The following is a 27,136-nucleotide window of genomic DNA, read 5'->3' as shown; positions in this document are numbered from 1 at the left end:
TGGGTCTCTCACCCTGTGAGTCCTCCCATGAGGGGCCCCTCCTTCCACCCACTGTCCCCAGCGCCTGTTTGTCTTGAGATCTGAGCTGGGGTGCCCAGTGAGGGGTCATCCCTGCTGTGAGATAAAACCGAAGAGTGACTCCACCCCCACGCAGGGCCCTAGAAGGTGTGTGTGGCTTCAACCATCTGGTCAAGAATAGATTCGACTTGATCATTCAGCCCCAGCGGCATCTCGATGGGGTAATGTAATGGACACAGAAAACCAATGTTTGGGTCTGACGGGATTAAACCCCCAACTGGTGTCCCTGTCTCTTCTTTTTCCTGACAACAGACACCAGGAAGAAACAACTCTAAACACACCCGTCAGTGAACTCCAAAGGGTGAGCTTGGGGCCAGGCAGCCTTTGAAGGCTCCATGTGGGTGTTGAAGTTTAGATTTTTGCAGCAGCGAATCCACTGCTCTGAGCTGGGAATTGGTGCTTGCTAAATGCACAGGTGGTTTTGAGTCATGTTTTCCTTCTTTAGCAAAGTAACACATGCTCCTTACAGAGAGTTAACATGCAAAGAGGCAGGCATGTTTTTAAAGGATAAGTTAAACATTCAACAGGTCCACAGGCACTGGTGAAAGATCTCCTGGCAGCTCAGCCCCTCAGCCTCCCAGTTTCTTCTTGGGGAAGCTAGTGCAGGGCCCCGCGGTGGGGGCGGTGGGTTGGAGGCTATCTCAAGACACCAGGAAGTGATTAGAGGGTCTTAGTCCATTTTGATACCTTTGCTTGGGAGTTACCTGCTTGGACTGGACTCCTGGCAGCACCCAATGAGAAAGGGACAAACCAGACTGTGACTCTGGCCGTTTTCTCCTCTGTGATTATGATTTCCTTGCTGCAGCCCTTTCTGGCCCATCCACAGAACACAGACATGTACTTACTGGCTGACATTTCCCCTGCTCCCTGAGCCTGGGTGTGCACCCTGGGGGTGCTCAGAAAGTGTCCTCGGATTGATTTCACGGCCCTCACTTCTCGAAGGAGATGTCATTTCCTGCAGAGCTTCATTCACCTGCTCTGAGCACTCCTCGTCCTGCCCAGGGATGTTCCCACTGGTTTCGGGGAGGGAATGACTCCACCATGCCAACTCTGGGATTCAGGTAAATCAGAGCTACTGGGTGCAGGCTGTGTTGTCCAGCCAGCCCAGGTGTTTGTACTGAAACACACCTGTGTCCCCGCCGGTTGGTGCAGAGATGCTCTCTGTATCCCAAAGGAGATCTTGTGCTGGCACCCCAAGATACATCAGCACAAGGGGCACAATTGCTGGCCCAGCAGGAACTTGGGGACCCTACACTCAAGCAATGGTCAGCGTCCATGATGACTGGTCAGGTGCCAAGTGAACAAGGAGAGGGGCGTGGGCAGACCTGCTGTGGCCTGTCAGTGCTGGGTGTGCAAGTGGCCGGAGAGGGTGTCTGAGCTGTCCCAGGTGTCTTCACAACCAGACTTGGGCCTGCCAGAACCTAATGGCCCTGAGAGTCCCAACCAGATCCCTGAGAGCCAACCCAACATTCTGGAAGTGACCTTCGGTGCCAAATGGGCTCTGGGCAGCTGGGGAAGGGTCATCACTTCAAATGTACCACTACCTGGCTCCTCCTCTCTCCTCAGGGACCTGAATCTGCCTACTGGGCACAGGTCCTCACACAAAGGCTAGTCCAAGAAAAACAGGACCACATTGCCAGGTGGCCTGTCCTTCCTCTCCCCACAATCTGTGCTCTGATTCCAGAAATGATGTGCTCATGGCCAGAGATGCCAGGCAACAGAGAAAGAGAATCAAGTGAAAACTCACAATCATTCTTCATCCTACCCCTACAGGACGCTACATTTTAAATAAATAAGTTCCTTGATTGCATCTGTAGGGAGGCCTGAGTTTCCATACCTGAGCTGTCTGTTTTCCTGTTTTCTCTCTTTTTTTTTTTTTGAGACAGGATCTCATTTTGTCACCCAGGCTGGAGTGCAGTGGCTTGTTATTGGCTCACTGCAGCCTCTACCTTCTGGGTTGAATTGATTCTTGTGCCTCAGCTGTGTGCCACCATGCCCAGCTGATTTTTGTAATTTTAGTAGAGATGGGGTTTCACCATGTTGGCCAGGCTGGTCTCAAACTCCTGACCTCAGGTGATCCACCTGCCTCTGCTGGGATTCCACCAAAGTGCTGGGATTACAGGCATGAGCCACTGCACTTGGCCTTGTCTGTTTTCTCTTAATGAGTGCTTGATGTCAATGGGAGAAGCAATCCTGGCCTGAGCCTCTAAGTCAAAGTGTCTGGGCTCAGCTAGGGCCAGTCAACATGGACCTGGTTATTGTGGTCCTGATGGTAGACTGTGGTCCTGGTTGGCACAGGTAGATCATCACGGTCTCATGTGTAGCTAGTTTATGGAACATCTGAACTGGATATGAGCAGGAAATGGCTTCATTTTTCTCCAGCTGCTGCCTTCCAGCAGCTTCCGTGAGGCAGAGGTGGGTTAGGGTGAGCGAGTGAGGCCAAGTCATTCAAATGCAGGATTGGACTGCATCTTAGTTGAAATGTTGATAACTTTTCCCATTAGGGATTATTTTTGCATTAAATTTGATTTTTTTTTAAAAAAAAATTCTGCATTCAAATATTTATTTTGATCAATGCCCCCTTAAATTTTTTGGTGCCCCCTTAAATTTTATGCCTCACTAGCTGCACCCTGATAATCCAGAGATGAGCGCCTCTCTCCCCTGCCTCACCCTAGTCCCCATCCTGCTGATAGTTCTCTGGTCTCTGCTGCCTGATGACATCTGGGGAAGTTCCCCTAGGATTTTGGTCAGTTTGATTTATAATAATAGACTTGTTAATAATGAATGGAATATAGGCTGGATACAGTGGCTCATGCCTGTAATGCCAGCATTTTGGAAGACTGAAGTGGGCAGATCACTTGAGGTCAGGCATTCAAGACCAGCTTGGCCAACATGGTGAAACCTCATCTCTACTGAAAATACAAAAATTAGCTGGACCTGGTGATGGGCCCCTATAATCCCAGCTACTCAGGAGGCTGAGGCAGGAGGATTGCTTGAACCTGGGAGGAAGAGGTTGCAGTGAGCTGAGATCATGCCGCTGCACTCCAGCCTGTGTGACAGAGCAAGACTTTGTCTCAAAAAATAAAAACAAAAGTGAATGGAATTACTCATGTTGGGTGTTACAAAATTCAGGCCAGACAAATCTAAACTTTAATCTCACACCCAGTTCCTAGATGATTCCCTTCTCCAACTCAAGTTCAGCCTCAGCTTCAGGGGTCTTTAGTTTGGGGGATAGGCACCACCTGCTCCCTTCCCCACATTTGTTCCTGTTTTTTCTCTGCTGGCTTCTCTGGGGTTGGGTGCATTCAGAGGTAGGGACAGGCTAAAGGTCTTTGGCTTTTTGGTTCTGTTGGTAAGCGAGTTCCAAATATTAGCCTTCTCTTGTAAGATAGTTTATTTATTTGTTAAAACTGTTTATTTAGAACACATCATTCATGTGCCAGACACTGTTCCAGGGACTGGGAATAGAGTGATAAATGAGATCAACAAAAATACCTGCCCACGTTAAGCTCCTACTCTAGGGAAGACAAAAAAGAAAGAAAATACACGTGTACTTAGTACAATAGAAGGTTCCAAGTACTGTGAAGAAAAATAAAGCAGGCTGGGCTCAGTGACTCATGTTTGTAATCCCAGCACTTTGGGAGGCCAAGAGGGGTGGAATGCTTGAGCCCAGGAGTTCAAGACCAGCCTAGGCAACACAGCAAAATCCCATCTCTACAGAAAAAAGAAAAAAAAAATTAGCTGGGTGTGGTGGCATGCACCTGTGGTCCCATCCACTGGGGAGGCTGAGGTGGAAGGATTGCTTGAGCCAAGGACATGGAGATTGCAGCAAGCCAAGATCGCACCATTGCACTCCAGCCTGGGTGACAGAGCCCCTGTCTAACAACAACAACAAAAAAAAAAAACAGAAAGCAAAGATGGGGGCAAGAGGCGGCTGGGGATGCAAGCTACCCTGAGCTCCCACAGTTCTCTGCCCCTCTCCTGTCTCACTGGGCACAGGCCACCTGGGGCTTGTAGTTGTTTTGTGCCAACCTAATATCTTATTCTTCCCAACAGTCGAAGGCTAATTGAGGCTTCTCTGTCCTCCACAGGGAACAGCATTGGCCTAAACTTGCAGACACCAACCATTAATTGCAAAGGGAAGTCAGCTCAGGTGAAACCGCTGGTGAAGAATGATTCCTGTGTAGGGACATAGAAGTTGACATTTCTTACTGTAGTTGATTTAATATTGGGCCTCAATATTTCGCTCTCCCTGTAAGAGTATGACACAGCCACATCCTTGCCAGGGCCTGAGGGAGGGTGGATAGACTTACCCATCCCACAGGTATTGCTCGTGGCTGGGTGACTTTCTTATGCCAATGAGATTTCAGAAGCATTAGCCTGGAATGTGTCGGCACTGCCAGGCCTGCCCTCTAATGCTCTTGATTTTTCCCATGAGATGAGCATGCCCCAGGGAACTGTGGCTCCAACTGCAGGAGGAGAGGCATGTGGAGCACACATGGTTACAACCCTCAGCCTGGAGTCAAGCCCAGACTAGATCAGCCTAAGCCCAGCCAACCCATGGGTGCAGGAGTGAAAAGCAAATGCTAACTGTCCATGACATTGACTTTCAAAGGGGCGTGTCATGTTATGCAGCTCATCCCAGCAACAATGAAGGTGTTTCTCTATCAGTCAGTCAGTAAATAAGGGTTGTGGAGGTGAAGACCCAGGGAGGAATGTTGTTGTTCTACTTTGAGGGTTGTGGAGCTTGAGACTCAGGGAGGACCTGGTGCTGCTGTTGTTTAAGGCTGAGGGTCGTGGAGCTGGAGACCCAGTGGCAAGCTGGTGTTGCTGTTGTTCAAATCAGAGGGTCATGTGGTTCGAGTTGCAGGGAGGAGCCAGTGCTGCTGTTGTGTGTTGAGGGTCATGGAGCTGGAGACAACCAGAAGAGCAGCAGCTCCTCCCAGGGTCTCCAGCTCCACGACCCTCAGACTTGAGGAGCTGGAGACTCAGGGAGGAGCCAGTGCTGCTATTCTACTTTGAGGCTTGTAGAGCTGGAGACCCAGTGTGCAGCTGCTACTGCTGTTCTAGTTTGAGGGTCTTGGAGCTGGAGCCTTTGTGAGGAGCTGGTGCTGCCTTTCAAGTCTGAGAGTCATTGAGCTGGAGATCCAGGAAGGAAGCGGTGTTGCTGTTCTAGTCTGAGAGTTGTGGAGCTGGAGACCCAGGTAGGTGCCAGAGCTGCAATTCAAGTTTGAGGGTGGTGAAGCTAGAGACCCAAGGAGGAGCTGGTGCTGCTGTTCATGTCTGAGGGTTGTGGAGCTGGAGATCCAGGGAAGGAGGAGGTGCTCCTTCGACCAGGGAGGAGGTGGTGCTGCTGTTCTAGTTCAAAGATGGTGGCGCTGGAGACCTGGAAAGGAGTTGGTGCTACCGCTGTTCAACTATGAAGGTCGTGGAGCTGGAGTCTTGGGGAGGTGCTGGTGCTGCCTCTCAAGTCTGAGAGTCACTGAGCTGGAGATCCAGGAAGGAGCCTGTCCTGCTGTTGTAGTTTGAGGATCATGGAGCTGGAGACCAGGGAGGAGCTGGTGTTGCAATTGAAGTTTGATGGTCCTGGAGCTGGAGACCTCAGGAGGAGCTGGTGCTACCACCATGTAAGTCTGAGGGTGGTGGAGCTGGTGGCCCCAGGGAGGAGCCAGTGCTACAGCTGAAGTTTGAGGGTCGGGGAACTGGAGACTCAGGGAGTAGTTGGTGCTGCTGTTCTAGTTTGAGGGTCGTGAAGTTGGAGCCTTGGGGAGGAGCAGTGCTGCCTCTCAAGTCTGAGAGTCATTGAGCTGGAGGGAAGCTGGTGCTGCTGTTGTAGTTTGAGAATCTTGGATCTGGAGACCCGAGGAGGAGCTGGTGCTACAATTGAAGTATGAGGGTCGGGAGCTGTGGAGCTGGAGACTTTGGGAGGAGCTGGTGCTGCTGTTTAAGTCTGAGGGTCGTGGAGCTAAACATGGAGCCAAATTTGGGGAAATAGAGAGAGAGTCACACGATGCCACTTGAAACTGTAGATGTAGCTATAACTCAAGCAAATTAAGCTTGGAAACTTCTCAATTCTAGTGACTAATACATTCTTTTTCCTCTTACACAGTCTGGATTTGTTTTCTGTCTCACGAGACAGAAAGATCCTGATTAATACCGGTTGGAATTGAAAAGCTTAAAAAAACTAAATGGTGTTGGTAATAATAATAATAGGAATAGGAATTAAATCACGATTATCCTCACTTACAGAGAAAAAAATTATGTACACAGGCTACATATCTTTTCAATAAGTTAGCAAAATAACAAATAAATTGAAAAATAGACCCAAGCAAAGCTATAAAAAGTTGTTTCATGGAGAAGTGATGGAGGACAGAGATTAATCTGAGAGTTGCTATTAATGGAGAAACTGAGAACTTACCATTTTTCCTGGGAGGTTTTGGTGCAGAATGATATTCTGTGAGTTCTGGCAGCTGAGTCACTTTGCAGGGCCTGGTGATGCAGTAGGTGTCACAGAAGGACCCTGTCCCAGCTGATCCTGCCTCTCTGCTATGATGAGTGTGGCCTCTGATCCCTGACAACTGACCAACTGACTGTATCTTGAGAGAAGAGCAGGCCCACGAACACAAGCATATCCATGGTGAGGTTCCATGGATGGAACACTATGGATGTTCCTGATGTTCCTTCCTGATGTGGATCTGCCATCTTGCTATTTAATGAATCTTGTTTATAACTGTCTTCTAAATACTGAATAGAAAAAAGTATTTGTACAATATGGGTAAGGTATAAAGAATATCGGCACACTGGACACCCAGGACCTCCACCAAGTTTAGGGAATAGAATCTGAAGAGACATAAGTTTGGATGCTCCCTGGAGGTCCCTCCTGAATCCCAGTCCCTTCCCTTCTACAGAGGGAATCACTTTCTGCTTTAGTCTTTATTATTCCCACCCTTTTCTTCATAATACATTTCTTTCACCATGTATTTGTGTATCCCTAAACAAAATGCCATTTAGTTTTTGAACTTTCTGCTGTCTTTTTGAGACAGGGTCTTGCTCTGTTGCCTCGGCTGCAGTTTTTGAACTTTGATGTGAAGGAATTCTTTTGTGTGAATGCATTGGGTCTGAGCATTTGCTCGATGTCTACTTTTGTCCTCCATTCTCTTCCTGAGACCCATCCACATTGACATGATTCATTTTCATTGCTGCGTGATCTCCCGTGCTATGAGGGGAACATGGGAAATGTCTCTATTTTCCTGTTGATGAGTGTTTGACCAGGTTGGGGACCTTAGGACTATGTTGTTAGAACGTTCTTGGGCATTTCTTTTGTACACAAGTGCAAGTCTGTTCCGGTCAGTAGCTTTCAATTATTAAAATTTCATCCCTGGTAAGAAATGTAATTTTCCTCATAATCTAAAACACACATCACTTCATATACAAGTATACTTAAAAAAATTCACAACCATTCTTAGCAGTGGCTGAATGTTCTTGTTGCTCTCCATTCTCCCCAACCGTTGCATTTACTGGGTTGTGGGATTTTTGCCAGTCTGGTGGGTGTCATGTGATACCTCATCCTGTTAGGCTGAGACCCTCTTCATGTTTTTATTGGCCATTCTTTCACATTTCCTCTTCTGTGAAGGGCTGGTTCAACTCTTTTGCCCATTTTCTCTTTAGTTGTCTGAATTTTTGCCTTTTTCTTTTATTATTATTATTTGAGATGGAGTCTCACTCTGCTGCCCAGGCTGGAATGCAATGGCACGATCTTGGCTCACTGCCACCTCTGCCTTCCGGGTTCTAGTGATTCTCCTGCCTCAGCCACCAGAGTAGCTGGGATTACGAGTGCATGTCAAACTCTCCCTTCTGGCTGGCAGCCTGTCCATCGCGCACTCTTCATTTGTGGGCCACCGGGAATTCAAGCCTTAGCAAATTCAGAGGCCTCCAGTAGATCAGGATGACCCCATAGACTCAGCATCTCATGAACCTTAATTCCTTTGGCAATAATCCTATCACTGAAATTTCTTAAAATACTTTCTCATTTTCTATCATGCTACCTGATGGAAGAATTCCTGCATTTAATGTTTTAACTTACTGATGAAGAAATCTCCACAAAAAGAGCATTTTCTGTTTTCTGCTTTGGTTGTGGGAAAAAAGATGCTTCTCTAAACCACGATTTTGTTCTTCTAAAGCATTGCCACTGAAATATCATGGCTGACTTCAGAACACCAGGAATTCTTTTCATGTCCTGAATCAGAATTTTCTAATTTGTTCATAAGAAAATATATATAAGCATGACTTGGAATCAACCCAAATGTCCATCAGTGACAGACTGGATTAAGAAAATGTGGCACATATACACCATGGAATACTATGCAGCCATAAAAAAGGATGAGTTTGCGTCCTTTGTAGGGACATGGATGCAGCTGGAAACCATCATTCTTAGCAAACTATCACAAGAAGAGAAAACCAAACACCGCATGTTCTCACTCATAGGTGGGAACTGAACAATGAGATCACTTGGACTCGGGAAGGGGAACATCACACACTGGGGCCTATCATGGGGAGGGGGGAGGGGGGAGGGATTGCATTGGGGAGTTATACCTGATATAAATGATGAATTGATGGGTGCTGATGAGTTGATGGGTGCAGCACACCAACATGGCACATGTATACATATGTAACCTGCACGTTATGCACATGTACCCTAGAACTTAAAGTATAATAAAAAAAAAAAAAAGAAAAAAACCAAAAAAAAAAAAAAAGAAAAAAGAAAATATATATAAGCATGATTCTTTCCTTTAGTAATTTATCTCTTACTGATATTTAAATAAAAATATCTATTTTTTAAAAGGCTTATTGACTTTCAAATGTTGCATTATAATCCAGTAGAGAATTAATGGGATTTTATTCTTCCTTATGTTACGGGTTAATAAACTAGGGATTCCGCTAGACTATTTGGGAAGCAAAGAACTTAATGATACTTTTAAATTATAGGTCCTCTGTCAGTCTCGAACATTCTCCTGATACCCTGGACAGATACCAATGTTCCTGTTCTTAAAAAACATAACTTTTCTGGTTTGGCCCCAGCACACTACACCCTGGGCAGTGACGTTCCTTGTCGTTCCTCAGCCCTGAACACACCTACTTCTTTAGAAGTAATCCCCACATCAGATTAATCTCTATTTTTAAAAGTTATTTTATTCCCCTATGGACAAAAGATCAGATTTGTAATGTATAAAGAACTACAAATAAGTAAAAATACATATAATTGTCCTAAGATTGGGCAAATGCTATGAGCAGTTCAGAGATTCTGAGGAAACCCGTGAAAGAGTTGACATGTCCTACATAAAAAAGATAACACACATAAAGAACAATGGAATGCCCTCTCACACCCATTCTACTGACAAATGTTTAAATCTGTCTACACCAGGTGGTGGGCAGGAAGTGGAACATCAGAGACCTCTTCCATTGTGGGTAGGAGTCTATATTGAATTGTTCCTTTGACATCGACTCAGGTGATATTCACGACAGTGGATGCTGTGCTCATCCCACTAACTAGCAATCCCAGTCAGTTCCAGGCTGGGAAGCACGTTCTAGAAAGCATGGAGATATTTGGTTATTTACTTTGCTGTTGCTTTCATAAGAAAAAGTTAGCAATAAAATATTCCACTAAAGTACAGCATGTTTTCTCATTTGGTGTTAGATTTCTGTTTCTATGTCAGACTAGAACATCTGAACTAGCAAAAATTAAGCAACCCAAATGCTGGATAAAAAGATGTTAAATCTTTCAAATATATTAATGAGGACTTCTGAGTGATACACAATAAGAAGCACCACATCAATCCAAATCTCTCCACCTATTTCCAAAAATATAGAGATCGAATAGTTGGGCAAATAAAACATCATGATTTATATTTTCAGCTAAATAATGAGGTAGGAAATGCCTAAATCCATCAGATCCTTGTCTGTAAAACAGATAATCAAAACAACTGGTGAATCTTGGGTGGTGTCTGAGCATGAGATGGATCTAATGTATGGATGCAGAATCTGTTTTGGTGATTGTATTGTGCTTATTAGGAGAGTGTCATGGTTTGTAGGAAGAACACTAAAGAATGGGGCATGAGGTGGCATCATTAAAGATGAGGCATCAGCGTGGCGGCTGGCTCTCAAGTGGTGCAGGCAGAGAAATTCTCTGGATTCTGCTTGCAAATACTTTGCAATTCTTGCTTGTTTCACATTGGTTTTGCTTTGTTCTGTTTTACTAGTTGATAATGGGAAATTCAGAAAAACATTCTTTTCGGAAACTGATGTAAAGACATAAATCCCTCAATAAATCCACTATGGTTCCTTCTTCTCCTGCAAAGCCAGGGCTTCCAGACGGTTCCCTCTCACCCTCTGTTTTCTGCTTTAGGCAGCTTCTCCTCCCTACACCTCTCCTGCAGGCAACTCCCAGGCCCTTCCACAGCCTGAAGCAGCTCAGAACAAAACAGGAGCTGGGATCATTCAGGTTCACAGGCTTTGACCCTCACTTGAATGCCAGAGCTGGCAGGAGGTGAGTCAGAGAAAAGGCTAAGCAGCTATTCTGAGATTAGATCTGCTGTCTTACTAAATAAAATAATCATGAAGGTAATACTTTTCCATATAAAATACTTAAAAATTTCTACAACAGGCACTGTGGTTCATGCCTGTAATCCCAGAGCACTGGGAGGCCAAGGTGGGAAGACTGCTTGAGGCCAGCAGTTGAAGACCAGCCTGAGCAACACAGGAAGACCCACTTTTCCTAAAACTAAAACAATTTGCCGGGCCTGGTGGCATGCGCCAGTAGCCCCAGCTATTCCAGAGGCTGAGTCTAGAAGACTACTTGAGCCCAGGAGCTGGAGATTACAGTGAGTGAAGACTCTGCCACTTCACTCCAGCATGGTTGACAGAATGAGAAACTGTAAAAAACCATAAAAATAATTTTAAAAAAATTAATGCAATTCTTGGTCACTGCATCAAAAGGATCCCTGAGCTTTGAAGTCCAGCATGCTATTTTACTAGCGATACTGTTTGGAAGAATAAGGTCATGCTTCAGAGAAGTGTCTGCTTTTCCACAATCAAAGAAGTAGAAAGAAAATGCCTTTTGCTAGGATTTCTTGTTCTGTTAAAACTTGTGCAGGAATTCTATCCATTAGCACTGAGAGAAAGTGGCAGAAGATGTTAAGAAAAATGGTAGCCAGGATCATCAGTAAAGGTAATGAATGGCATGAGATGCTGAGTCTACAACGTCCTCATCATCCGCTGGGGGCCGGTGGGCTTGCTAAGGCTTGAACTCCTGCTTTCCAGAAAGGCACAGTGGTGAGTAGACAGGCGGCCTCCCTGAAGGGAGAGCAGGAACCAGACCAGGCTAACAGAGGCTTCTTGATATCATCTTCCACCTTCAGAAAAGATGAAGCGTTGGTTTAAGTGACAGAAAAACCTGGGTCTGTTCTCCTGGGTGATCCCTCCCAGGCCCTCCCCATTTCGGAGCCTCTTCCCCAAATAAGGAACATGTTTTACGTGTTTCCCTCCAATGCTACCCCTGGCTGTGCAGCCTGTCCCAACCTCCACCCTCCTTCACCACACCACAGAGCCAGCCCAGGCCCTGCTACAGTGCATGGAGGCTCAGAACTGAGGCTGGTAATGAGGGGTCTGCACCTTCACTCAGGGACTGCTCCTCCCTCTCATAGAAGGGTCTAGAGGATCTGGAGGAGCCCTGTCCAAAGAGAGGTCTCTGGATCCATGTTCCCTGGCCTTGGGTGGGCTTGCAGGCAAACCTCCTTCTTTCCCCTTCGCTCTCAGCCTCTCCTCACCTTGGGAGCTGCACCCATAGCTTTGAATGGGGCTGCCCCTGCCCCGCCCCATTCATTCCTGACCAAGTTCAGTGGTGAGCATGGAACTCCAGCAGCAGCTCAGCCTCCCTGTCTGAGTCCACTCTGCTCCAGGCAGGGCCATCAGCTGGCTCAGGATCTGGAGTGTGAAGGAGGCAGAATGGCAGGGGCATCACCCTAGGGCCAAACAAGGAATCCTATGGGTCCAAGGGGCCTGGCCTTTTCCTAAACCTCACCCTGGACATGCTCTACTCTTCACCTTCCACCTTAACTGCTGGGAACCAAGCTGCTTTCTCTGGGAATGCAGCCTTAGGAACTGGGTGGACCAAGGTCCTCACAGCCCCCTTGTCTGGGGATTCTCCCAGATCACTCTCTTCTTAGCCTTCTCCAGGGACACCCTTCCCTTGACATCCTAGGTGAAACAGCCATGCTGCTCCTCTCCTACTGTGCGGACTGCCCATGCCTGAGTTCCTACTGCCTGCAGGCCACACACCACTACCCTTCCTGAATAGGAACCTGCTCTGAAACAGGCCTGAATTGGCTAAACCCTCTCAAGCTCAACAGGGCTTGAGCCCAGGTATGGGTCCCTCCCTTTCTCTCTGGTTCTGACAGTGAGAATCCATCAGAACTCAGGGCTGAGCTACCCAGGTCATCGCCGATAGGTGACACTAGGTCTCATTCATCTGTCTCATGTCAGGATGAGAAGGTTCCTGCCATGGGGAGATGTGGGACTCTGGGTATTCTCCTTCTGCATCCTTCCACCTCATCCACCTGCTCCTTGCTCCCCTCCCAATATTGCCCACAGTACCTGTCACTCTGAAGGACTCTCCTCAGATGCCAGGGAGGATAAAGCAGAGGATGATGAGGAGGAGGCTCCAGGCACTGAGGGTGGTGGCCATGGTTTTGGGTTGGGTTGTTCCTGGGGCCCGAGAGTGTGGCTCTGAAATGGAAACACAGGAGTGACAACCCTTGTCCAGGCCCCAAATCTTAGGAGATGCCTCCTCAGCTCCTGCGCCCCCAGCTCATCCTAGAAGAGCTTTTGTCCCCCTCTGCTGTGGAGAAGCCGCTGTGACAGTTTCTGGGGGTAGGAAGGGAGAGGGTGTCCCTGTCCTCAGGGAGCTCACACAGCTGCTGAGGGAAGCAACGTGACAGCACAGCCCACCCTCCTGCTCTGGCGGAAGAGGAGGTGATGCCCCAGGGCCAGGGAGGGGAGAGTCTTGGGGCTGGCCTTTGAGGTAGTTTCGATGGATGTACAGAAACAGATGAAGGGAGAGGAAAACAAAAGTGATTCTAGGAGGAAGGAACACTAACGAAAAAGGTCTAGAAACACTATGACACCCACAGATTCGAGGCTGGTGAGAAACGCACAGTGGGTGGAGCACAGGCAGGTGCAGGGAGGAAGAAGGGAGAGGAGGATGAGAGAGCACAGGCACACCAGCACCCCCAAAAGGAGTCCCCTATGAGGGTCTCATGTTCACACTCACCCAAACACTCACACGCACGTGCACTCACACACACTCACACACCGGGCTAAGATCTGCACTCAAGACAGCTTCCTTTTTTGGCCTCTCACTTACTTGTTGGATCCAGCATTTTTTCCCAGTATATCAAAACTTCTTCAAGCCACATCTTACAATCCCCCATTGAAATCTTGTGGAAGAACATGGTCACCTCCGTGTTCTTCTCCCACTTATCGTTCATCTTCTTGGCTCCAGGATGAAGCACTGCCCACTTTCTGTTGTTTGAGTCAAACAGGAAGAAAGTCTGTCCATTGAAGAGGAACTGCCAAGATCCTCTGTTGTGTCCATAGGCTTCATTGTCACAAGACATCTGGGCCTGCAGAATGAGGGGCTCTGCCCCACTGGAAAGAGATCAGCTCTGATCTTGACAAGTCCTGAGCCCCACCCTGCTTCCTTTCCTGGCTTCTGGACTTGCTCTCTCTGCTGCATCCTGCCCATGCTTCTCAGCCTCTTGTGTGACACAAACTTCTGATTTATTTGTTACATGAAACCAATAAATGCCTCTAAGTTACTACTGTGTCTGCTCCCTGCTGTCCTGGACTATCTGAAACTTACCAATGTGTATTAAATTCTCCACTTGAATGTCAGGCAGTTGCCCATTGAGGAAATCCACCACGTCTCCTAGTGTTTCAGTTTGTTTTTCCCAGGTTTTTGTGACATTGACTTTCTTCCCCAGAGAAACAAAGGCTTTGGCCTTGTGGTTAACACAGTCATAGTGAAGAAAAGGCCTTTCATCCACCAGGCCTTGAACTTCACACCATCGTGGTTCAGGTCTGAAGTTAGGAGTGATGGTGAAGTCATAGCAAAGACAGTGTGTGTCTGTGGAAGCAAAACACAGGAGAGGATTGGTGTGGAGGGAAGTGGAACCTGAGACCCCTCCTCCCCCTTACGGTGATTGCAAGTGAAGGCCTCTGAGGGGCTGGGCTGGCAGAGCAAGATGTGCCCCAGCCAGGGCTGTCATGTCAACTAGTTAAAGACTAGAGCGTCTCCCTTGCTTGAGTATATGGAGGAGAAGGTTCCTGCAGCCATGAAACCACATGTCCCCTCCAGACATGTCCCACCTGCCGTGTGCCCACATCAGTCAGCACATGATCTTGTCGGGGAGGTGCCAGGCCTGTTGTGGCAGGAAAAGGCCTGGATGAGGAGGACCCTCAGCAGCAGTCCATGTGGACTGCAGGAGATGGGAGAGGGTGTGGGAGCTGTCCTCACATGCTCCAGCACAGTGGTGGTGGCAGGGGGGGTGGTGAGGGCAGAATTCAGTTTAGATACACAAGTGATGAATGTCATGGGTCACATGATTTAATATGTTGGCAAAGCCCCGGCAATGACACCCATCCGCTTTGAGGATGCATTCCTGGAACCTTGCAAAGGGATGGTTCACAGGGCAAGAAGTGGAAAATCCAGAACTTCTAAGTCAGGGTGTAGAGGAAAGAGCAAAAAGGCTCAGAGAAGCGCCCATGCCAGAGTGACTGCAGTATGAAAATCCAGAACAATGTCCACTCTCTGTGCTCATGGGAAGCGTGGAGGACTCCTGTTTACCCAGAATATAAAGAAGGCCCCAGGAGAAGGCAGCAGACTGTCAAGAAGCTCAGGGATGCCTGTTGCTGAAGGCCGGGGTCAGGGGTAGGAAATGCTGTTCCTGAAATGGGCTCCCAATAGTAATGGTGATGGAAAATCCTGAAATAACAGATCTCAAGTGGAGGCCGTCAACTGTCAGGAGGAAGGAGGGTGCAATGATGGAAATAATTAGAGAAGTCACAGTGCCAGCTGGGGACCTCAGCCATAGGAAGGTGTGCTCATGGCTCATAGAACAAAGGGGTCAAGGATCCAAAAGAGATGGAAACTCAACCCGAATACTGCTAGATTTAAATAATTACAACAAATACAGACAAAACGCAAGGATGGATGACCTGGATGCTGAAATGAGTCACCCCAGGAAATAATCGAGCTCCTTTGCCCAGCTTTGAGAACTGAGCCACACCTCAGACCCAGAGTCCATTACTAGAAGGAGAGTCCAGAGGCCCTGGTGGGCCCCTTCAATTCCACAGCAACTGCAATGACTCCTTCAGACTCCCCCACAGAGCCAGATGGGCATTCACTCTGGTAAGTGTACACCATGAAACAGCAAATACCCAGACACTCCTGGTGGACACAGTGTGTATCCTCCTTCCAGAGATCTGAAGCATTAACTTGCTCCCCTGATACTCATGAGGTGCATTTGGGGCAAAGTAAAGGATGGACACCTGTGTCAGGTCCAGCTTAGGGGGATATGCTGGGTTCATAGACTCGTTTGATGGTATTTTCACATTTCCTGGATTTGTACCGGGAATGGATAGTGTTTGTAGTGAATGTAGTAAAAGAGGCTCCAGGTATAGTCCTGGGCCCTGGTGGAGATGGGCCTCCAGCTATGGGAGGGCAGTGACCACATAGCCTCAGAGCTGCCCATCACAGGGTGTGCTCCTCACCCTTTAGGTCATTAGGAAGATAGGCCCAGCAGTGAGAAGACACAGGTGGGTCTCCTGGGATGGGCCGGAGCAGGGCCACAGGGAACCAAGAAACTGCACAAGCAGTTGGCCCCGATCCCCCGGACAACATGTGGGTGCACCCCTCACCCTCAGCTCACACCTGAGGCTTCAGGGAGGGTCCCTGATCACCCTGAGGGACCGATGATGCCACCTAGCAGCAAAGGAGGGGAGCATTGGCCCCGAACCATAGAACCTCCACTCACGTCCATCACATCCACACCACTCAGAAGCCACAGGCAGGGTCGGACACACCTGTGACTCTTCAACTTACACCACTTGGAGATGACACCCTAGGGAGTGGGGCAGCAATTGCCAGGACACAGCATGTGCCCTCATCTGGGGTCAGCAACCTAGGATGCTGTCCATATCTGGTCTCCCTTTTATCTGCAGGTTGCCATTGCCTGCTGTTGCTCTACAAAGGGACAGGACTTGACACACAGAGAACCCATGGCCGGCAAGGACCACAGTGCTTTCAGCCTTTCCTTTCTAGAAAGGGTTTGCTGACTCCTGTCTGGGTAGTGACTATTCTATATGACCCTGGCTCCCCAGTAGGAAGAACAGGCGGTCTGGGTCCCAAGGGAAGTAGTGGGCGCCTCTACTCATGGGCGCTCCCAGGGTCATCCTGGGGGAAATGGTCCTTCCCATCCCCCCTGCACTAAGTTCTGTGGAAAGCCTGGGGTGTGTTTGCTGGGGTGTGTCCTCAGGCAAAGGGGAAAATGTGCTAGTTGGGGGAGGTGCTAAGGACCCCTTCATGGATGGGGAGGTGAGGGAGGCCTGTGTGGTGACGGGGCTGGGCTGAGATGGGGGTGAAAGGATGCGACCGGGGTAGTGGAAGTGAAAGGTGAAGAAGTGGTGAATGGTGGGAAGTGTCTGATGAGCCTCTTGGGTGGAGGTGAGTGCCTGCAGCAAAGCGCAGGGGAAGTTCCAGGGCGAAGCCCTGGGAGTGCTGGAGGGTTTTTGTGGTGGAGAGCGGATGAGAGCAGAGCAGGCCTGCGGCTGGTGGGTGAGTCTGTGATCGCGTTCCTGTGGAGTCCCCCTTCACCCCTGTCCTGATCCCAGCTAGGGTTTCGGGAGCTCTGGTTTCTCCTTCCGGAGGGCTAGTGGGGCTGCCGAGCTGCACCAGGGATCCCCGCTCCACCTCGTCTTCTGCGGCCCTTTGGCCCCTCCACCCTCCTGTGGTTCCTTTTCCGCCCTCTTTAAAAACCCTCCTGGTCTGCAGTGCAAGCTGCAGCCGCAGGACGCGGACCCAGCGTAAAGGAGCCGCAGCGGGGAACTCAGCGGGGGCGATGTTCGGGGAGATCGAAACCCGCTGCAATCCACAGCCCCCCAGGTTTGGCACCAGCCCCGGACTAGGCTCCATCCCGGAACTGACCGGCCCGCCCTGACCCGGACCAGCAGGACAGCAGTAGCAGAAGCGGGAAGTATGGAAGGAAGGCGGGGCAGGCGGCTGCTGCCATTGGGGACCTGGGGCGCAGGGGACCGGAGTTGGGGTGGAGGCGGATATGGGCGGAGGAATCGCCTGGTGCCTCCCACTCAGGCTAGTAAATTGAACTGCACCGCCCCGCCCCAGGCTGCGATCCAAGGGGCGTAATCCGACGACTGCCCTTGTTTGGAGGTGCTCCACCCCGCCCCGCCCCGGGGTCGTCACCTGACAGCGGCCGAGGCGGGCGAACCCTCCCCCCCCCCCCCCCCCCCCCCCCCCACCCCGCTTGGTGGCGGCGTCCCGGTTCCCTCGCGGGGCAGGACATGGTTCCTTCCATGACTGCCTCATTTAATTTTTCAGCACAGCATTTATCATTACCCCAGTGTAAACACTTATGTACAGGAATGTGAAGAAACTTAACAGGAATATTCCGTGGCGGCCAGTCACCGCCTGCGCCAGACACCCGCCCTCCCTCTGCCTGCATCGCGGAGTCCTCCCACCCCCCGCCCCCCGCCCCCCGCCCCCGCTCTGTCCGGGGCGCAGCCGCTTCCCCAGTCCGCAGCAGACCTTCTTTGCCTCTCGGCTAAAAGCATAAGGAGGTCTTTGAGTATATGCTATATCCCTTTATGACTTTTGGGAAAAAAAGAAAAAGGCCTAGGTGGCCTACCGTGATCAATCATCATGTGATTAACTGTGTTTCCACGGACAGCAGAAGCCGAGGGTGGGGGTCTACGCATGGGTGGAGCTCACTTTGCTGCACAGCCATCTGTGTCCAACCACACCCAAATCTATGGCTGCATCCGCACCTCTGCTCAGTCCCTGGATGGTCTCTGCAGCCATCCTCAAAGGGGCATCCCGAGTGCATCCTCATCTCAGTCACCATGGAACCATCTAGATCTATGGACAGAAGCCAGAGGAAGGCGAGGAGCCCAGTGGCCCCTGGCTGCAAGGGAGGGCTTATCCTGGGGTGAGGAGTGAGCAGAGCTCCTGAGCCCACTCTGCCCCCAGCCACTCAGCCCCTTCCCCATTGAATGAGTCTTCATGTGGGGAGAACCTGCAGCTGGTGACCAGCAATCCCTAGGGTACTGAAGCTGTGGAAAAGAGGAAGAAAAGAGACAAGCCCAGGGCCTGTCTCTGCTTTCAGGACAGGGTCATGGGAGGGCAGCCACCTCTGTGACTGAGCAGGGACACAGGAGCCTAGAAGGTTCTGGCCTGATGCACTAGAGCCACTGTCCAGGAGGGGACACGTGAAGAGTGGTCTACGGGACAACAGACACAGAGGGGTAAGCTGTTCTCAGATTTGGGAGGGGCACAGCTTGGTGGGTCTGGGCATCTGTGTGTGAAAACAGCCTCCCATGCATAGGGTTGGGGACAAGCAATCCGGGTTATTCCTGGGAGGAGGCCACTGGGAAGACCCTGGCAGCACCACCCCTGAGGCTGGGTGACCTGGGTCAGTGACTGGGGAAACAGGAGGAAGACAGAAGAAGGCTGGCAGGAGATCCTCGAGCAGGACAGCCAGGTGAGAGCCTAATCGGGGGCTGGGGCCAAACCTGGGGGGCTGTGGACTGCAGGGGGTTTCCATCTGCCCAAACATCGCCCCCGCTGAGTTCCCTGATGCAAACATCGCCCCCAATGAGTTCCCCATGCAAATATCGCCCCCGCTGAGTTCCCCGCTGCAGCTCTTTTATGCTGGGTCCTCTTCCTGCAGCTGCAGCTTGCTCTGCAGAACAGGAGAGTTTTTAAAGGGGCCTCTGTGCACACCTAGGCTCTCCTGCCTCACCCCTGATGCCCGCATTTGGCCACCAGACTCAGACCAGCCCAGAATGGGGATAGAAGTGGCCCAAAAGTGACTGTAATGGCTGTGATCTAGAGATCATGCATTCAGACATGGAAGTCAGCTGATACTGTGGCTGAATATTCCTGTGCAAGGTTCTTCAGCTTTCTGGGCATGGATGTCGGCATGTGGAAAATGACAAATGGTATGAACACGGATGAAATGAGCAGATTCTACAAGGAACCCTGTCCTTGCACATGCTAAGCACCCAGGGCAGGTTTCCTATTTTAGTTGTGAGCCCTGCTGCCCTCCTTGAAGTCAGCAAATGCCAGGCCCACCCTGAGGAGAGCTGGAGCTCTGAGTCCAGGCCATGGCCTCTTGATGGCCCTGAGTGTGCTGTGAGGGGGTGGAAATGAAAGCAAGACCCACCATCAGGACTCAGGCGTGTTTTTCAGACCCACAGAGGATGATTTTTCTCTCCATCACCTGGTGAGCCTGACATGATTTAAGGGTGGTTGGAGGCTGAGTGAACCAGTGAATGAATGAGAGAGTTGTGGGAGTGAATGGGGCTCAGAGGAAAAGCACAGGTGCAGAGGGGAGCTGGAGCGGAAGTTGTAATCCCCAGGGGCCTGAAGATGGCTGCATTGAGGTTGGTTAATATTTTTCCCCATTTTTCCTGTTTTAGTTGGTGTTTCTTTTTTCTTCTTTTTCTTTTCTTTCTTTTTTTTTTTTTTTTTTTTTTTTGAGACAAAATCTTGCTCTGTTGCTCAACCTGGAGTTCAGCTGGACGATGTCAGCTCAGTGCAACCTCCGGCTCCTGGGTTCAAGCGATTCTCCTGCCTCCGCCTCCCGAGTAGCTGGGATTATAGGCGCCTGCCACCGTGCCTGGCTAATTTTTACAATTTTAGTAGAGACAGGGTCTCTCTATGTTGGCCAGGCTGGTCTCGATCTCCTGGCCTCAGGTGATCCACCTGCCTCGGCCTCTCAAAGTGCTGGGATTACAGGAGTGAGCCACTGGTTCCAGCCACAACTTGGAAATTTGTATGCCCACCTGGGTGTCCACAAACATTTTCCAACGAAGAGTAACTTTGGTTTTCAACCAGTCTGGGGTGCTTCATCAGGATAGAAACTTCTAGAAAACGTAGTGTGATGAGGACAGCAAACAGCTGTCTCCATATGATTTGATTGAGCCTAAAGTGCACCATGGTGAGGAAAATCTTGCCTTCTTAAATTTTTTTTATTTTTATTATTATTAATTTTTTGATGAATCTTGTACTGTTGCCCGGGCTAGTATGCAGTGGTACAATCTTGGCTCACTGCAACCTCCACCTTCCGGGTTCAAGTGATTCCCCTGTCTCAGCTTTCTCAGTAGCTAGGATTACAAACACCTACCACCACGACTGGCTAATGTTTTTTATTTTTATTTTGAGTAGAGATGGGGTTTCACTATGCTGGCCAGGCTGGTCTCAAACTCCTAACCTCATGATCCATCAGCCTTGGCCTCCCAAAGTGTTGGGATTAAAGTTGTGAGCCACTACACCTGGCCGAAAATCTTGCATTTAAGCGAAGAAGGAATGAGTCTGAAAGCAGTAATGGAAATGGGAAAAGATAAGGGGGCCAGAAGGAAAGTGGAGGAGAAAAGAAGGGTTAGGGTCTGAGAGGGAGCCAAGATCCAAGTATTTTAAGCCCCATGGCCTGGAGTTGCAAGTGGGTCGGGCAAGGCCACTGGAGCTGTGACAGCCTTGAAAGCCAGGGTGACTCATGTGGGGGCCCTCTGTTTCCTCTGGGTGTGTCACACCCTGGGCTCCAGGTCCCCAGTGGCACACGTACTGGCACAGAGTTGGGTGTCTGCATCGAGCTTCTGTTCCTGGTGCCAGGATGGTCTGGGGTGGGTCAGGTGGGTGAGTTCCAGGGCTGGATCCTAAGCAGGGGTCATGGGGATTCGTGGACTGCAGGGAGGTCAGGAGGAGGAGAGACTTCTGGAAGCTCCTGAATGTCTGCCTGGAATGTAATGCAGCATTGCGGGCTGGAGTCAGCCTGGCATGGGGAGGGAGATGTGAGACTGATGAAAAGTGTGCAGCCTGATTTAAAGCCAAACCCTGAGCCCTTTCCAAGAACAATAAAGCATATTGTAGTGGCTAAAAGAAACAAATACCAAAAAAACAAAGTAGCCTTTCTTGGCAGATACAACACCTTTTATTTTTAATCTTTACATTTAACAGTTAATTGCCTTTTGAAAATAGTGTACATTATTCGATATTTTAAAATCCAACCTGGGAGTTTCAGTGATTTATGTGATAAGTTTAGTAATTCACCTTTATTATGATAATTACTGTTTAGGATTTAGCTACGCCATCTTTTTTGTTTGTTTGTTTTAAGATATGGGGTTTTCCTCTGTTGTCCAGGCTGGAGTGCAGCGGCGTGGTCATAGCTAACTGCAGCCTCTAACTCCTGAGCTCAGGCCATCTTACTGCCTCTAAGGAAGGAGACCACTACTACTCCTATTGCGGTCCTCCCCCTACCTTGTCTAGTTCACAAGACAGGAGGAGACAGAAAGCAAAAAGTTAGAAAGAAACAAAAGTAAGATAAATAGCCAGACAACCTTGGCCACCTGGCCCTAGGAGTTAAAAAAAAGTAACAATAATAACATCAACCCCTAACCTAAACTACTTGTGTTATCTGTAAATCCCAGACACAGTATGAAAAAAGCATTATAAAACTTTCTGTTCTGTTAGCTGAGGCATGTAGCCCCCAGTCACTTTTTCCATGCTTGCTCGATTTATCACGACCCTTTCCTGTGGACCCCTTAAAGTTGTAAGCCTTTAAAAAGGCCAAGAACTTCTCTTAAGACGCGAGTCTGCAGATGCTCCCGGCCTTCCTTCTTTAATCTGGTGTCTGAGGAGTTTTGTCTGTGGCTCATCCTGCTACATTTCTTGGTTCCTTGACTGGGAAGCGAGGTGATTAACGGATAGTCAACGGTTGACGGTCGAGGCAGCCCCTCAGGTAGCTTATGCCTGCCCTGTAGAGCATCCCTGCAGGGGACTCTGGCCAGCTTGAGCGATGCGATGTGGTTCACTCCCGGGTACACAATTGCCCCGGTCAGAGCAGTGCACAGCAGGCCCCCCTGGAGGATCAAGGCAGTGGCTGAACACCGGGAAGGAACTGGCACTTTAAGTCCGGACATCTGAAACTTGGTAAGACTGGTCTTTGGAACTTGCCCACTCCATTTGAGTGGAAGCGTGGCCTGATCACCCACGGCATGCCTGTACCGGCACTTTGGTTTTTGTTTTTGACTTGACTTGAATTAATTGTTTGATACTTTGATTTAGTTTTGATTTTGACTTGACTTGAATTGCTTGATAAACAGGCATGCCTTTATTGGCACTTTGGTTTTGGTCCTGATTTTGACTTGGCTTAAATTGCTTGACAGACAGGCATGCCTTTAACAACACTTTGGTTTTAGTTTTGATTTTGATTTAGTGTGAATTAGACAAGTCAGTGATCTTTTACCCTTTCCTTCTTACAGTGTGAATGTTGTTTTGTCTCGAGAGAAAAATAGGTTGGACACAAAGTAAGCCCACTCCGCTAGAAACTGTGTTAAAAAAATTTCAAACAGAAAAAAGGAAAGTCATCAAATCATCAAAACTTACTCTATTAAAATGCATGTTACAGAACCTTAAGAAAGGTTTTGCGGCGGGGCGCGATGGCTCAAGCCTGTAATCCCAGCACTTTGGGAGTCCGAGACGGGCGGATCACGAAGTCAGGAGATTGAGACCATCCTGGCTAACCCGGTGAAACCCCGTCTCTAATAAAAAGTACAAAAAAACTAGCCGGGCGAGGTGGCAGGCGCCTGTAGTCCCAGCTACTGGGGAGGCTGAGGCAGGAGAATGGCGTGAACCCGGGAGGCGGAGCTTGCAGTGAGCCAAGATCTGGCCACTGCACTCTAGCCTGGGCACAGAGCGAGACTCCGTCTCAAAAAAAAAAAAAAAAAAGAAAGGTTTTGCAAGAGATTATAGAGTTAAGTTAACCCCTTAGAGGTTAAGAACTCTGTGTGAATTAGAACTGCCCTCTTTTGGTGTTGGATGGCCCATGGAAGGAACTATAGACAGAGAACAATTAGCCATGTATTTAAGGTGGTGACAGGGGTCGGAGGACAGCCAGTGTACCTAGATCAAATTCCTTTATATTGACTCATGGTTAAATATAACATAGACAAAACCAGCATAAATTTAGCCCTGTTTAACAGCTTATTGCAAAAAAGCCAAAAGTAAAAGTAAGAGCAGCTTCGCCAGCAGACAAGTAAAAAAATAAAAAAAAAGGAGTCCCAGAAACAGTAAGAGAAGCCAGTTTTGCAGGAGCCGCCAGAGATAATAGAAATTCTTTCTCCATATGTCCCAGCCTACTCTGCTTTACTGAGGAAAACAGCCCCCTCAGAAATGAGATTCAGGAGCTAACATGCCCCAGGTCTCACCTCAAAGGGGAGGATCGGAGCCTCAAGAGGCCAAGGAAGGAAGTCAAGATCGTCAAGTGGGTCATCTGAGATCTGTTCTTGCTTGAGCTATTGTAAATGCCTCTCACGGAGACGCGAGGACCTGTCTATTATAATGACCAAGCCTACATCCAGGGGGTGGGGCAACAGACTTTCATCTATCAGCCCTTTTCAACCATTGATCTACTAAACTGGAAGCACCCCGAACTTGCCACCTTGCTCCCAGCAGCTAAAGCCCTGTAGAGCATGACTGTGTAGAGGTGTTGGACTCAAGTTTACTCTAGCAGACCTGACCTCCAGGACCAGCCTTGGGCATCAGTAGACTAGGAGCTATACGTGGACGGGAACAGCTTCATCAACCCACAAGGAGAGAGATGTGCAGAATATGAGGTAGTAACCCTGGACACTGTCGTTAAGCTGAGCTCAATGCTTTAATTCGGGCCTTAGAACTCAGTAAAGGTAAGACTGTAAACATTTACACTGACTCTTGGTATGCCTGTTTAACCCTCCAATTAAATGAAAAATTATATAAAGAGAAGAGCCTGTTATACTCTAGGAAAAAGGGGAAAAAAGACCCAGAGAATGCAACTCAGCTTCAGCGTTTGCAGAGGTACTGAGAAGCACTTCTGCAGAGGCTAAGAGTTAGTAGAAAAAAAGCAAGTAATATAAAAAAGATTTCAGGAATGCTTCAAGGAGCTGACAAGAGCCTAAGTCAGTTTTATAAGAGACTATAAAGCATTCTGGTTTTTTACATGCCATTTAACCCTGAGGCTGCTGAAAACAGTATATAGTGAATACTTCATTTGTAAAGCAAGCCCAGGGTAACATCAAGCAGAAGCTGCAGGCATGAATACCACCTAGTCTATAAAAGTGGCCACCAAGGTGTATGTTAACTGTGACCAAGGAACAAAACTAGGAAAGAGCAAAAGAAAAAGAAAGACTAACAGTAAGTATAAAAAAAGAGAGATTAACAATGTGAGAGGACGTGGACGTGGATGTAAATGTGAAAGAAGTAGAGTTAGGCAAGGATTCCAGAACCAGACAAGGCTAGAGAGAGATTAATGTGTGAGATGCAAAAAGAAAGGACACTAGAAGGATAAATGTTCAAAAGGCAATAAAGGAAATGGCCAAGGCCACAAGACAAAGAGGCCATCGGCCAAGGTCTGTGGCACCTTGGAGGAACCAAATACTCATCTGATCAGGCTGACAGGAGCTGAAGAATGTAAAGACTAGGGCAGACTAGGCTCCCAGGAGCCCATGGTCACATTAGAAGTTAAAAGTAGCAAGATTCTGCTGTATCTGGATTCCAATTACTCACTGAAGGCTAAGTCACTAAATAGAATTACAAAGGGAGGCAGCGGGGGGGAGAAGAGCCCCTCCTCTAAGAAACTTAAACAGGAAAAATAGCCATACCTTGTGAAAACCTGCTTATAGACTTTATAGAACTGCCCAGTGCTGGAGGCTATCGGTACAGGCTAGTGCTTGTTTGCACCTTTTCAGGATAAAGTTTTCCCCACCAGGACAGAAAAAGTACAAGAAGTGACTAAAGTACTGTTAAAAGACATTATCCCCAGGTTTAGACTACCTCTAACTTTAAAGTCAGACAATAGGCCAGCATTTGTAGCTGAAATAGTGCAAGATTTAACAAGACTGTTAAAGATAAAATAGAAGTTACACACAACTTATCAGCCACAAAGTTCAAGAAAAGGTGGAACGCATGAACTGGACACTCAAGCAGCTACTGAAGAAATATTGCCAGGAAATTCGTTTAAGATAAAATCAGGATTTTGCCTACGGTCCTCCTCCAAGTCAGGTGCACTCCCACCAAACAAACTAGGTATTTGCCCTATAAGATTTTGTTTGGTCAGCCACCCCCAAATCATAAGTCAAATTAAAGGTGACCTCCAGAAACTAAAGGAATTAACCTTAAAAAAGCAAATGCAGGCTTTAAAAATAGCCACATGAAGTGTTCATGATTAAATAAATAAAAAGGCCTGTAAGTCTGATATCCCTTTAAATCTAGTGACTCTGTTTAAAGTAAAATCTAATTTTTCTAGGACCCATATAGGACAGGCCTTCTACTATAACCTTGTCCACTCCCACTGCTGTTAAAGTTGCAGGTGTTGTGTCTTGGATCCCCTCAGTCAGCTAACACCGGCAGCTGAGGACAAGTGGAGCAGCCAGCAGGACACAGATCATCCAACCCGGCTGATCCTGGGACGAGACCAAGCTGCTGCTGAGGATGACAGCCCTGCTCTGGTCACTCCGGATATTGACCAGTCTACACACGGCTGAAGCTTGAGGAGACAACAAGCCCTGCTCTAGTCACATACCGGCAGCTGACTAGTCTACGCATGGCCAAAGCTTAAGGACTCATCGAGCAAGTAAATGTAGTTAAAAATCTTAAGATGAATAGTTTTCCTGTAATACTGTTTTCCTATTGTTCTGTCGCGGTATTCAACCTTTTTCCCAGGTAAGGACCTCTTTTGTCCTTGCTGGATATGAATATGCTGTATATTATTTTGTTCTTGTTAACCCCGCATAACCATGCTAGAAGAAACGCCTATATAAGGTGTTCCCACTGTACACATACTACTTAGGAAACCCAGACCCATCCAGCCCAGCAACAATTCCAAGTCTTTCAGTCATTCTTTAAACATATAAACCAGAAGTTACCAGAACCTCCTTCTTTAGCAAAAAAAAAAAAAGAAAGAAAAGAAAAGACAAAACCTATATGCTCAGTTAGCTGAAAACATTGCTGGCAGCCTAGATGTTTCTTCATGTTATGTTTATAAAAAGGCTAACGTAAGACACCAATGGCCTTGAGAAGCAAAAGAGTTAATGCCTCCAGAGAACTTTACTTTAACTAACTCTTTCCCCAAACAGACACCCCAAGTTCAAGCATCTGGCTCTTAAAAACTTCTGTTATTAAAAAATACTGTGTTACTCGCTAGAAAAAAGCTTTTAAGACCCAGTAAGAAACTAACCTGCTTAGGACATGACAAAGTTGATACATGTGCCTTTACAGGTTTAACACAGGCTTGATCCTAGGTCTTCATTTAGAAAATAGTTTCCAGCTACAAAACATTTAAAATCCTCATTGTAAGTGTATTACTGGTAATAGAAACTTGCTTGCTGTTCCCCTGTGTATTACGCTTGCTCCTTCAAATGATAAAAGGTTTTGTAGCTACCATGGCTCGTCAGAAAACTTCAACACAAGTGTGTTACATAAAACACTATCACTGTGTCTCACAAAGAGACTTAGAAAGTAAAAATAAAAGAGAGAACTCCGACTAATTAGTGAAAATTCTCAAGGAGGGGGATAAGGAAGGAGACCACTACTACTCCTATTGCCCTCGTCCCCCCACATTGCCTAGTTCACAAGACAGGAGGAGACAGAAAGCAAAAAACTAGAAAGAAACAAAAGTAAGATAAATAGCCAGACAACCTTGGCACCACCACCCGGCCCTAGGAGTTAAAAAAAAGT

General features: G+C 48.1%; 1 protein-coding gene and 1 long non-coding RNA gene across 4 annotated transcripts; one reads left to right on the top strand and one right to left on the bottom strand.

Annotated features, from left to right (window-relative positions):
* Positions 1-12,748: 12,748 nt before the first annotated feature.
* LOC113223310 (UL16-binding protein 1-like) lies at positions 12,749-17,482 on the bottom strand. The gene is made up of 4 exons (XM_026452787.2): positions 17,336-17,482; positions 13,994-14,257; positions 13,496-13,771; positions 12,749-12,858 (listed from the first exon to the last, which is right to left on the bottom strand). The coding sequence occupies exons 1-4, from the start codon at positions 17,418-17,420 to the stop codon at positions 12,749-12,751; spliced, it is 735 nt and encodes a 244-aa protein (XP_026308572.1). The 5' UTR covers positions 17,421-17,482.
* A 1,198-nt stretch (positions 17,483-18,680) lies between these two features.
* LOC113223311 lies at positions 18,681-26,392 on the top strand. 3 transcript variants are annotated; one of them, XR_004228949.1, is made up of 3 exons: positions 18,681-18,905; positions 19,152-19,649; positions 25,764-26,392. It is a non-coding gene; the product is annotated as an uncharacterized LOC113223311 (long non-coding RNA). The 3 variants fall into 3 exon arrangements; XR_004228948.1 differs by lacking the exon at positions 18,681-18,905 and having other exon boundaries at positions 18,949-19,649; XR_004228947.1 differs by lacking the exons at positions 18,681-18,905; positions 19,152-19,649 and adding an exon at positions 23,134-24,108.
* The last annotated feature ends 744 nt before the right edge of the window (positions 26,393-27,136 follow it).

The sequence above is a fragment of the Piliocolobus tephrosceles genome, chromosome 5 (assembly GCF_002776525.5).
Source record: "Piliocolobus tephrosceles isolate RC106 chromosome 5, ASM277652v3, whole genome shotgun sequence".
Classification (NCBI taxonomy): domain Eukaryota; kingdom Metazoa; phylum Chordata; class Mammalia; order Primates; family Cercopithecidae; genus Piliocolobus; species Piliocolobus tephrosceles.
The sequence above is the reverse complement of the archived record's forward strand: the minus strand, read 5'-3'. Positions and strand labels throughout refer to the sequence as shown.